General features: G+C 43.5%; 1 protein-coding gene across 1 annotated transcript in view; it reads left to right on the top strand.

The window, feature by feature from the left end:
- LOC146194887 (uncharacterized) overlaps positions 1-9,627 on the top strand; it is a 73,969-nt gene that overhangs the window by 25,363 nt on the left and 38,979 nt on the right. The window contains exons 3-4 of the mRNA XM_084596658.1: positions 5,391-5,472; positions 5,838-5,925. Coding sequence (XP_084452784.1) covers positions 5,391-5,472; positions 5,838-5,925 — 170 coding nt within the window. The remainder of the gene's footprint in view (positions 1-5,390; positions 5,473-5,837; positions 5,926-9,627) is intronic.

Raw genomic sequence — 9,627 nt, 5'->3', positions numbered from 1 at the left:
TTTCTTTGAATTTTAACCATTGAGCGTGAAGCCCTAAAGAATAACCAACAAAGAACTCATCGTAAGCTACCTCCAGGCAATCTGTAATACTGACATCGTCTGTTTGGTTGTAATTTTTTATAACCAGACGCGACGTACTGTTCGTAGCTTTAGAACCTGGGCATTTGAAGTCAATAGTTAAAGCTAGCATTTTATGGTCTAAAATGCCTTCTTCCAAGTTTACTTCAGCAATTATAGTTCCAGAAACGATGGCAAGGACTAGTATGGCTGATACTTCGCCTTGAACTCGAGTTGGCTTTGTAACGATTTCAGGAAGTGAAAAGCTGAACATACTGTTTATTAGCAGTTCACAGTTAGCAGAATCCTTAACAATTTTAGTTGTCTTGTTCCAATCTATTCCAGGTAAATTAAAATTTCCTGTCAATACGAGCTTAGTACGAGAAGTCATCTTGCGGAAAAGATAATCATGAAGTAAGATAAACAGCGAAAGCTTTGCTTTCCTATAGATTCCCCCGATCAGTAAAGACTTGCCATGAACACTTTCATGGTTTGGTATACCCTCAGCTTGGTAAATGAAATGGTCAACCTTCTTCTCTCGCGATAGCTACGCCCCCCTCCCCTCCCCCCCCCTCCCTTCCCTCCCTCGGCCGTCACGATCGCACCGAACTAGAGAATGACGGCGGTGCTAGCTCAGAACTGTGTACTTCTGAATGAACCCATATTTCACTAATAACAGCGTATTTGATGCGACAAAAACTCCTGACTGCAAAGATAGAACACTTTTGGCTTATTCTGCCTGAGCAAAACTCAATGCGCACACGAAGCATGTAGCGCTATCAGGCGCAAGCGTTTATATTATATGCATATCGAGCTATGCCGGAGCAAAAAGCGGTGTCCAGCGTATATAGCACAACAGGCGTTATGACGTCTAGATAGAGTGAGGGACCACAGGCGTAGGGAAGTGTCTTTGGAGAGAAATGTAGCGTGAACAAACCAAAATTCCAAGCTCTTTTCTTCCCCATGAAACTTGCCGACAATCCACGGCATAGTGGAGGACTCCAGACTTATTTAGACCATTTGAAACTCGCTCACCGACACTGAAATCGGTTTGCTTAAAATTTCCATCTTCCCTGCATAATACTTACGCTATGGCGTCCGGGAAAGGAGCACGTGTTCTCATCCTCAGCAGCAAGCTCAGTCTTTGCTGCGGTTAAATTCGACTGGACTCTCGAAATCTTCGCTCATTGGCGCAAGCATTATGATAAACCAAATAAATGGAAAGAGGAGCTGTCAGCGAACAAGAAAGTAATACGCATCTAGACCAACAGAACCATTTTTACATAAATGTATCGTAAAGCTTTCGCAAAGTCGCCATATGAGCTTGTGAATATAATAACAGTGTAACGATGTCGAAGAAAAGCTGTTATGTTAGCCTGTGCATTAACAGTGCGCCTCTTAAGAGGTCTGGAGGCTGCGAAATTTCAATTTATATATATATATATATATATATATATATATATATATATATATATATATATATATATATATATATATATATATTCAAACACTCCTTGGAGCGGTATTTGCCTCAATTGTTTACCACTAATGGACAGCAGCAGAATACACTGCTTCCAAAAACGCAGCATCACCACAGCGAACAAAACTAAAGAAAACCTTTCTATTAAGCTTTACAAACCGCAATAAACATTTGAATGAATATATTTGTCTTTTAGAAACTTTAAGTCCTAGATATATTTCTTCAAATATAACCATTGAATACAGGTATACAGGTAAAAACTGCTTTTAAGGGCATGCAAAACTGTCCTTCTCGCCTTGACAGAACTGCAATATTTGCGCATTTGTAACCGTCAGTTTCTAAGAAGGTATACGTGGCGGTGCAAAAGCTGGCCCCGACAACTTCCTAGCCTGGGGCGGTTGGTGCATGCGCCTAATCATTTCTTTCCCACATCTTTCACTGTTTAACAATATTGCCGATTCCGTACATAGCAATATGTGGAACAGAAATCGTCTGTGGGTAATACTTTGTAAACAATCAGCTTTATTTTCTCGCTCCTGGAAGTTTTTCTTGCCTAACGGAGAACAAGAAGTTCAGGAATTGTGTCATTCTTGTGCTGTAAGACGTAAAGGTGCGGCACGAAAAATGAGTTTTTATAAAAGGTGTGGGTGTTAGATGTCACGAAAGGTTTAGTATAAGAGTGAGTGAGTGAGTGAGTGAGTGAGTGAGTGAGTGAGTGAGTGAGTGAGTGAGTGAGTGAGTGAGTGAGTGAGTGAGTGAGTGAGTGAGTGAGTGAGTGAGTGAGTGAGTGAGTGAGTGAGTGAGTGAGTGAGTGAGTGAGTGAGTGAGTGAGTGAGTGAGTGAGTCCATGCGCTGCTGCTGGTTGCCACGTATACGTGCACGCAAAGATGCCATAATGTAAGCAATGAGAGCATAAAAAACAATTGGGACATTCGGCACTAGTATATACCCACACAAACGCGTATCAGACGAGCTTTGGAACGATTGTTTTATAATGCCAGATAGAGCATGATACAGTGTCCCGCTCTTGGCATCGCTTTTCTCATCTTGGGCCTCGACCTCAGTCATTGGCTCTGTGGAGGCCAGATCTCGATCGGCTCGCCGGCACGTGCCCTCGCATGCAGAGCATGCGGGCTCAAAATGCGCAGCTTGCCACGTGACTCGAACGCCGCAAGATTCCTTGAAGATTAAAACCAAACTAACGACCTTAAGCGCCTTATGGATGGAGATCCTTTTGTGTGACCTCGAAAGAAACCGCGATTCCTTCGTGTTTTCCTCCGAGCACAACGTCAAAAAAGCTCGCGCCTTAGTGTAAATAGGACGCATCTTCACTAATACAGTTACACTGATACACTGGCGATTTTCATGCGATCGACACAATGATGCAGTTCTGTGGTGACCTTGTTTAAAAAGAATAAGGGTGCGCGAAAACGTCTTGTTTTCTTCGATGTGTAAGGGGCCGGCCGGAACATTCAGGTTTTGTTGTCAAAGGATTTTTCTGCTAAAACAATCTCTACGAAGGTATTTCTTTTTTTCAAAATAATATTTCCGCTTCAAATATATAGGTCCGATTTATTTTATTTATTTTTATCTACTCACCTAGCATCGGTAACACTACAGAAGATACGCTAAGTACCCTTACGCGCAGTTTTCACGTGCCGGTAATACACGGTGGATATGGGAATAGCAGCTTCCAACTCGGCAGCGGAACGCTCGCAAGACCACATCAGCTGCGATGCAATTGACATCAAGTAGCAACCCTATAAAAGTTGATTTCCCAGAACAAGACTATTCAGGTAGACCCGAGGCCTCTCTTTGTTAAAAAAATATCGCTGAGAATACATTACTACCAGGCACAATTCAAACCCAAAGGCAACCCTGAATTACTCTCTGTACTGGCAGGTTTTGTTATAGCATTAGTGTATGACCGCTAGCCACTGACTGTGAAAGGTGATAAAATGAACTCCTTCCCATTGTATGTAGCGGCGATTTTGGTTTCGCTTCATTTCCGTTCCTCTTCTCCGCTAGGTTTTACCGGAGCCAAAAGAGCGCAAATAATAATCAAGAAAAAATAGAACCAATATAATTTTATTCACTGGTCTTTCAAATATGCAAATAAAAAGTTCATCGCGAGTCTCTGTTGCCTAGGGCACGTTAAGGGACCTAAAACACTGTTCCTTGTTAAAGGCACTGGGGAGAGCTTCTCCATGCTATGTTCATAGTTTGCACGCTCGTCAGCGTACGCAGCGTACGCAGTCCTTTACAAATTCTAAATTCACCTCGCATGTTTCCCTCAGGCATTTTGCAAGCTGTGAACTTTATAAGCACATTTGTCGGATCATGCATTTCACTATTTGATTTCATACCATTACTACACGAAGCACCTTAACACGTATTTAATGGCCGTGTTTTATATCCCCCTCAATTCTATTATTTCCCTCACCATTCTTTTTCATTCTTTACCTCCCGAATTCCCCTTTTTACACAAAGTAGCATGCCAGCGAAATCTAAGCGCCGGCAAAATTCTCTGTTTTTCCATTAAAGAGTCTCTCTCTCTTTCTCTCTCTCTCTCTCTTCACTGGTCCTGCTTTCGACGCCGTCTTCCGTGCGATTCTTACCAACAAATTGAGACTATTTCCACCGATCACAATGCATCCCAGCTGAAAGTGCCACGTGGTTACGGGAAATAAATGCGGCTAACAAGCTTTATTCGTGAAAGCTGTTATGTTTGCCGTTGGCCTAAAGAAGCAATGGGTTTGCGAATACAAGTTAATATTTATTATTACTCGAATCCAGCGATGCGCTGGCGGTCGCTCGTCGGCGCCGCCCCATGTTATCTCTCTTCAGGGGCGGCTGTATGGACGATACTGGAAAGGGGGAAAGAACAAACCGGCATGTCGAAAGGGTCACTGGTCCTTCATTCGCACGTGCAACTTAGCGAAAACAACACGGTGGCGGAAAGCCCGCACTCCTAAAGGTTCATTGTTCCTTAGTTTACACGCGAGAAAAAACAAAGATCCTAGCAACAGTGACTGGCAAGAATCTTCTAGCCTGTTTTCTTCGCAATTAAGCAATAAGATATAATGAGACCTTAGGCTTGTAGCATTATCGTTTTCTCATTGCACAGAAGTTTTTTTCCGTTTATGTCACAGACATGCGGGACACTTCAGCTCGGCACTAAGGGTATGACGCGGTAGCAGAATATGATCTAATTGCATGTATAGTCGTTAGCGTACTCTCGAAAATCAGGCTTGCATACCTAGGGGCACTTTTGAAGCCGGCCCTCCGTAATGGCGTCAAGTCTGATGTGTTGAGGTGCCCCTTCCAGGTGATCAATGCTGCTAATGTTACTGAGGGTGTCTTATTCGAAATATAGTATTAACAACAAGCCGCGCAACTTCAAAAGCTGGCTCCAAACGACTCTCAAATACACGCATCTGCACATTGCACTAAGCAGAAACGTTAGACAAGGTTTAGTGCTCGGCGCTGGAACTGACGCAGAAACAAGTTACCTGGCGAAATAAAGTAAGCCCTCCCTACCTGCGCGTGTTTCCGAAAAGTCTGCAGGGAAGTGCATTAGAATATAATGTCGCGGAAATAAAGAGTACGCTTTTGAGAGCGAAATACCTATGGTTTCAATAATTTTGAAGCTCTGTACTATATTCGGAATAGAAAATATTAGAGAAGGCAACTATTACAAGTTCCTTTCTGGTGTCTGTTTTTTTTTTTTTTTTTTTCCTGATCGCCTGTGGTGGATTCCAGCCGTGAAACCAATAAGAACTCGGTGACTAGGCTGGCGGCAAGTTATGTGCCAAAAGAGAGTAAATAAACTGTAACTCTACTTTATTTCCAGAATTCCGTAAAGAGGATTCGGCAAGGCGTCTGTGTCCCCGCGCACTGCTCAGGAAATGAACTGGAGGCACTTATAGAGAAAGGTGGGTATCTCTCTGTAAATGATACGCCTCAGGTAATGAAATTCTCAAAAAGTTACGTTGCTCTAGAAGGTTAGACACGTTTCTTTCACATTTAAGAAAAGCCCCTTAGTGTACACCGTATCAGATAAGAGAATGGATATTTCATGACCATTTTTCCTGCGATTCAAATTTCAGAGATCATTGAAATTAATCGGAAGTACGGTTCACCATTTATTTTTCGGCTGATGTGTCTTTCCTCCTAACGTTCAAGAATGCTGTATATGGATATCATCTTTAGTTGCATTACTTACCCAATTACTTGTTGTTTTGTTTCCTTATTGCATTGCGCAATCAGAATAATCAATCATTTCCCCCTTATTTTTCAGTGTTCAACGGATCCAGCACAACGGCTACAGTTTCGGCATGCCGCTCGAGAAATGATCTCACTCTCACCCACGCGCAGCTGGCTCTAATGTATGTTAGTTTTGTCTTTTGTGCTTGCTTGTGTCTTTTTGTGTGTGTGTTTTTTTTCTTCTGCTGCTCGAATGCTGCACATGCGCGCGTGCAAGCACAAGTTCTCAGGAAACTGCATGGTTGTGTTACCAAATTTTGCTTATTGATTTATCCTCTACGTTCATCAGTGCGAAATCCGCCGCGACCGTTCGCACTGTAAGACTAAAAAATACACTGCATCCCTCCCTGTATTTGCAGCACTGCCATTCGTATTCGCTGGATCAGCTAAGTGGCCTAGGTGGTAAAGATCTAATTACTGATGAGCAACACGCACAGAAGACGGCTGAGTAAACGACAAACAGCACGGCACTCACTATCAAGCGAAATGTATTCAGAAAAAAAAAACATCTCTTTTTCATGGTGTCACTGTTCGGCACTTGAATGGCTCGGTCACAAACAGATTTGTTGATTCGCCATGGCCACGTATTGCATGACCGAGCACTTTGCCTGCAGAACAACGAGACTATGAAAAGAGATGCTGTTTCTGAATAAACTTCACTTCATAGTAAGCGCCGTGCTGTTTGTCGTTTACTCATCCGTAATCTGTGCGCGCTCCTCCGTAGGAAATAATTCGTATTCGTGATTAGGAGAAAACTTTTTAAAGTAAAGAAACATCTTCTGGCACCCTCATAAAGCTGAATTTAACATAACTAGCAGCGGAAGCACAATCAGCAATTACGCTTCAAGCCTCTAAACAAACAATAGTGAGGAATGAATGCACTATAACCATTCACATTTCCGGATATTTCTTACCTGTGCGTGGTCGAGCCACCACCTTCATTGCCATTGTGTGGCTTGCACTAGAGCGAGACATAATTGCGTCTTCGGCGCCAAATTCATTGAAAACAGAACGCAAAAACAAAAATAAAGAAGTTCAAAAATGTCTCAGAATAGTGTTTTAACGGGTTTGTTGTTCGCCTCCTCGGTTCTTTCCGTGTCTGCCAGCGCTGCTACTACCAGTCTCAAAATTTTATCCTACCCCAAATGTGGTGGCTGCCCGCGGAACCGCCTTTCCTTGAAGCGAGGGTGAAGTCAAAATTAAATGCTTTGAGATATAACGAAAACAAAAGTAATGCAGACTGGAGCATTAGACGACTAATTGCGCCATCTACTTCTTGCTCACAAATATCAGTTGCAGCAAGTAAAACAAGCAACCAAAACAGTGTTAAGGCGGATGCGGTGTCCCTGTTGCTTCTTGACGCCTTTCTTGGTTGTGACTAACTGCGTGATCTGCATATGCCTTCGGAATTCCAAAAACAAACACGCACGCACTCATGCATTGCACGCATGCTCAAGTAACCAACACTCTCTGGACCTAAAAACAGTGGCATGCATGTATTGTAAAAAAAAAACAGTTACCATACGTCTTTTCGCGTTCGCTCATTTGAGAGTGTCATTTGAGAACCTCATATTACCTCACCTTATCCATATGATGGTTTTTCACCCACCAAAAAGCTGATCCAACTAAGTACTCTGCGCCCACGTGCTATCAGAATTAGAAGTCGCGTATATTCCAGCAACCGCGGCGGCCTGCACTGCCGGGCACGCATGTAGGGTTTCTGTAACACTGGCGCATATAAGTATCGAAGAATAACGGCACTAAATATCAACTGAAAAATTGAAGAAAAAGAAGGACGGCTTGCACTTAAGCTCCAGCTTTAAAGAGTACGACGCAACGTTGTTAATGGCTCCCGTTTGCAACTCCTTTTGGGGATCCTCGTCCGCATCGTTTTTTTGCCTGTATACTATCTGGAATATGTGCGTTAGCAGACAATCATAAGCTGCATATTTCAGTGAAACAACTCCCGATAGAGATATAACCATTAAAGGTGTTCTTTTTTTTTTAACCAAGCTGCATGGACTTGTCTGCGTAGCCTAAAATGGTAGCCTGTCTTATACCCAACGTCCACAATGTTACTGAAAAGTTCGATTTCCATCTCACCGTTCCATCTCAAAATAGAGGTCCAAGTTGGCAATTTCGTCCACGCGATAAGGCTTCTTGGCATCTCAAAGCCGACAAAGAAGAGTGCGGCCTTGTCATCTGCCAACTACCGCCTACCAGAGTCATTCCTGTAATATTTTGCTCACAACAGTGGGGTCTTTAACACTGTCTCATTATAACGAGCGGAGGTGTCCGTGTATGCAATTCAGAGCCGACCGTGCTCATTTTCCTGCAAATATCCGTCGAACTCACGCTGCATGAGTAGGATATTATTATTGAGCCGCAGAAGCAAATAAGCGTCGCCTTATCTTCGTTAAAAAAGATATTTGCCGAGAATAGAACGTTTTTCGAAAATCGCGTAATTACCGAATGCGACAAACATTTCTACAGTCAGTTTAGTTCAGTCGTTCAGTCGTGTCCGACTCTTCGAGACCCTATGGACCATTTCACGCCACACTTTCCGGTCTCTCACTATCTTCCTAACATCACATAACTTCATCTGCAGTGCCTCGAGGATGCCATCTAACCATCGCGTTCGCTGCCTACCCCTTCTCCGGCGACCGTCAACCTTTCCCTACATCAAATCTTTCTCCAGCGACTCCTCTTTTCTCATCAGATGACCAAAGTAGCTGAGTTTTAACTTTAAAATTTGACCCTCCAATGAGCAGTCAGGGTTTATGGTCGACAGTATCGACTGATTTGATCTTCTGGCAGTCCAAGGAACTCTCAAGAGTCTTCGCCAGCACCACAATTCAAACGCGTCAATTCTTCGGCGGTCAGCCTTTTTCACAGTCCAACTCTCGCATCCATACATCACAACTGGAAAGACCATAGCACGAGTTATACGGATCTTGGTTGGCAGACTAATGTCTCTGCTCTTTACTACGCGGTCAAGGCTAACCATTGCTCTCTTTCCCAGAAGCAGGCGTCTCCAAATTTCATGGCTGCAGTCTCCTTCCGAGGTAATCTTGGAGCCCAAGCAGAGAAAATATGTCACAGCTTCCACTTCTTGTCCATTGATGCTCCAGGACTTGATAGGGCAAGACGCCATGATCTTTGTCTTTTTGATGTTCAGTTTAAGCCCAAACTTCTCACTCTCTTCTTGTACGCGCATCAAAAGTCTCTTGAGTTCCACTTCACTTTCTGCCAATAAAGTGGTATCATCCGCATATCTTAGGTTGTTGATACGTTTTCCAGCAATCTTCACTCCATATGAAGACTCGTCCAGACCGGCCTTCCTCATGATGCACTCTGCATATAGGTTAAATAGGCAGGGCGACAGTGTGCAGCCTTGCCTCACTCCTTTCTCAATCGGAAACCAATCGGTAAGACCATGCCCAGTTCTGACTGTGGCCTCTTGTCCTTCATACAGGTTCCTGAGGAGACAGATGAGGTGAATTGGAACTCCCATCTCTTGGAGAGCTTGCCACAATCTGCTGTGATCTACGCAGTCAAACGCTTTCGCATAATCAATAAAGCAGAAGTAGATGGATTTCTGGAACTCTCTTGCTTTTTCCATGATCCAGCGGAGGTTGGCAATTTGGTCTCTAGTTCCTCTGTCCTTGCGAAACCCAGCTTGCACGTCCGGAAGCTCCCGATACACATACTGCTGCAGCCTACCTTGGAGGATTTTCAACATCACCTTGCTAGCATGCGAAATAAGTGCGATCGTGCGGTAGTTGGAACAATCTTTGGCACTGCCTTTCTTTGGAATGGGGATG

Source organism: Amblyomma maculatum, chromosome 3 (genome assembly GCF_055883805.1).
Source record: "Amblyomma maculatum isolate TAMU_Amacu chromosome 3, ASM5588380v1, whole genome shotgun sequence".
NCBI lineage: Eukaryota > Metazoa > Arthropoda > Arachnida > Ixodida > Ixodidae > Amblyomma > Amblyomma maculatum.
This window is presented reverse-complemented; position numbering and strand designations above follow the sequence as displayed.